This window comes from Phytophthora parasitica (assembly GCF_000247585.1).
Source record: "Phytophthora parasitica INRA-310 unplaced genomic scaffold supercont2.271, whole genome shotgun sequence".
In the NCBI taxonomy this organism is placed as follows: Eukaryota; Oomycota; class Peronosporomycetes; order Peronosporales; family Peronosporaceae; genus Phytophthora; species Phytophthora nicotianae.
Window position 1 is genome coordinate 1 of NW_008649257.1, and position 1082 is coordinate 1082.

The following is a 1082-nucleotide window of genomic DNA, read 5'->3' on the forward strand; positions in this document are numbered from 1 at the left end:
AATTGCCTGAGCCGTTGTCTTTTGCTGAAGAGTTTTTCCTCGAACCTTTAGTGTATCACACGCTGTTTATCCGTGAGCACCATTCGCACTGATACCCACTCTTTGAGACGGCGTTATTTCAGGCCGAAGATCCGGGGATACAGGACGTAGCACAGGATGTGGAGTTGTGTTTTGCGCGATGGTGACACGTTGTCCTGAAACACAATATTAGAACCAGAGTCACTGCCATCACCGGAACACAATCATTGACTAGGGAAAGACATCTACGACCACTATTTATTGATAGTAGTGTTATAAGTCATGGCGCACTCGACATTACTGATGAGTTTGTCAAGGCTGGCGGAAAAACCAATAAAATTCTAAAGTATTCCCAAGAAACAGCAAGGCAAGCGTTTTGTTTGGAGTATTGAAAATGTGGCAACTTTTACTCATGATTGGACATGTTTGGTACCTTGCGGGACGTTCACAACTTGGTGCTACGTTTGAAGGCAATACGGCGTGTAATAGCCACCGTGGGACAGAGGTTGGAGACCGTACTGCGCGATCATCGCCAGCGGAACACAAGTCTCGCGTTCCGAACAGTCTACTGACGTTCAAGGGAAAGCCAGATGAAGACGTGCGCCAGTAGCGCTGTGTCAAATGGCCACGGCCCAGCACATGATAACGACACGTTGTCCGCAATTGCTGGTACCGCAATGGAAGAAATCGCGTCTGGGCGGTTCCTGTTCTGGGCTTCAAGAAAGCTGGCAGAGAAGCAAATGTGGGGTTAGTTTACCCGCGATGCTCTCACACATTTTGATGCCCCCAACAACCAAGCCGTGCTCCACCAGAAACTCTGACAACTTCGTCAGACCAGCGACACCAAAGGTTACAGCGGAAAGTACTCATCATTAATCTTCCCTGTCGAGAACATGAGCGAAGTTGACCAAGTCAGATACTACTGTAAAGGTCCCAAACGCGCAACGTAAGCCTATGTGAAGCTGCAGAATTCAACAACGTTGAGCGAAGCGTGGACCAAGCGGCCAAGTACGAAGTGTCTCACTTCAGTGGTAAGCGTGTGCTCGATCGCTGGAAGGCTGAGC

General features: G+C 49.0%; 1 protein-coding gene across 1 annotated transcript; it reads left to right on the plus strand.

Annotated features, from left to right (window-relative positions):
* Nucleotides 1–608: 608 nt before the first annotated feature.
* On the plus strand, nt 609–770 carry PPTG_24842 (hypothetical protein; the record flags this gene model as incomplete). Its single annotated transcript, XM_008918703.1, has 1 exon — nt 609–770. The coding sequence occupies one exon, from the start codon at nt 609–611 to the stop codon at nt 768–770; it is 162 nt and encodes a 53-aa protein (XP_008916951.1).
* Nucleotides 771–1082: the final 312 nt, after the last annotated feature.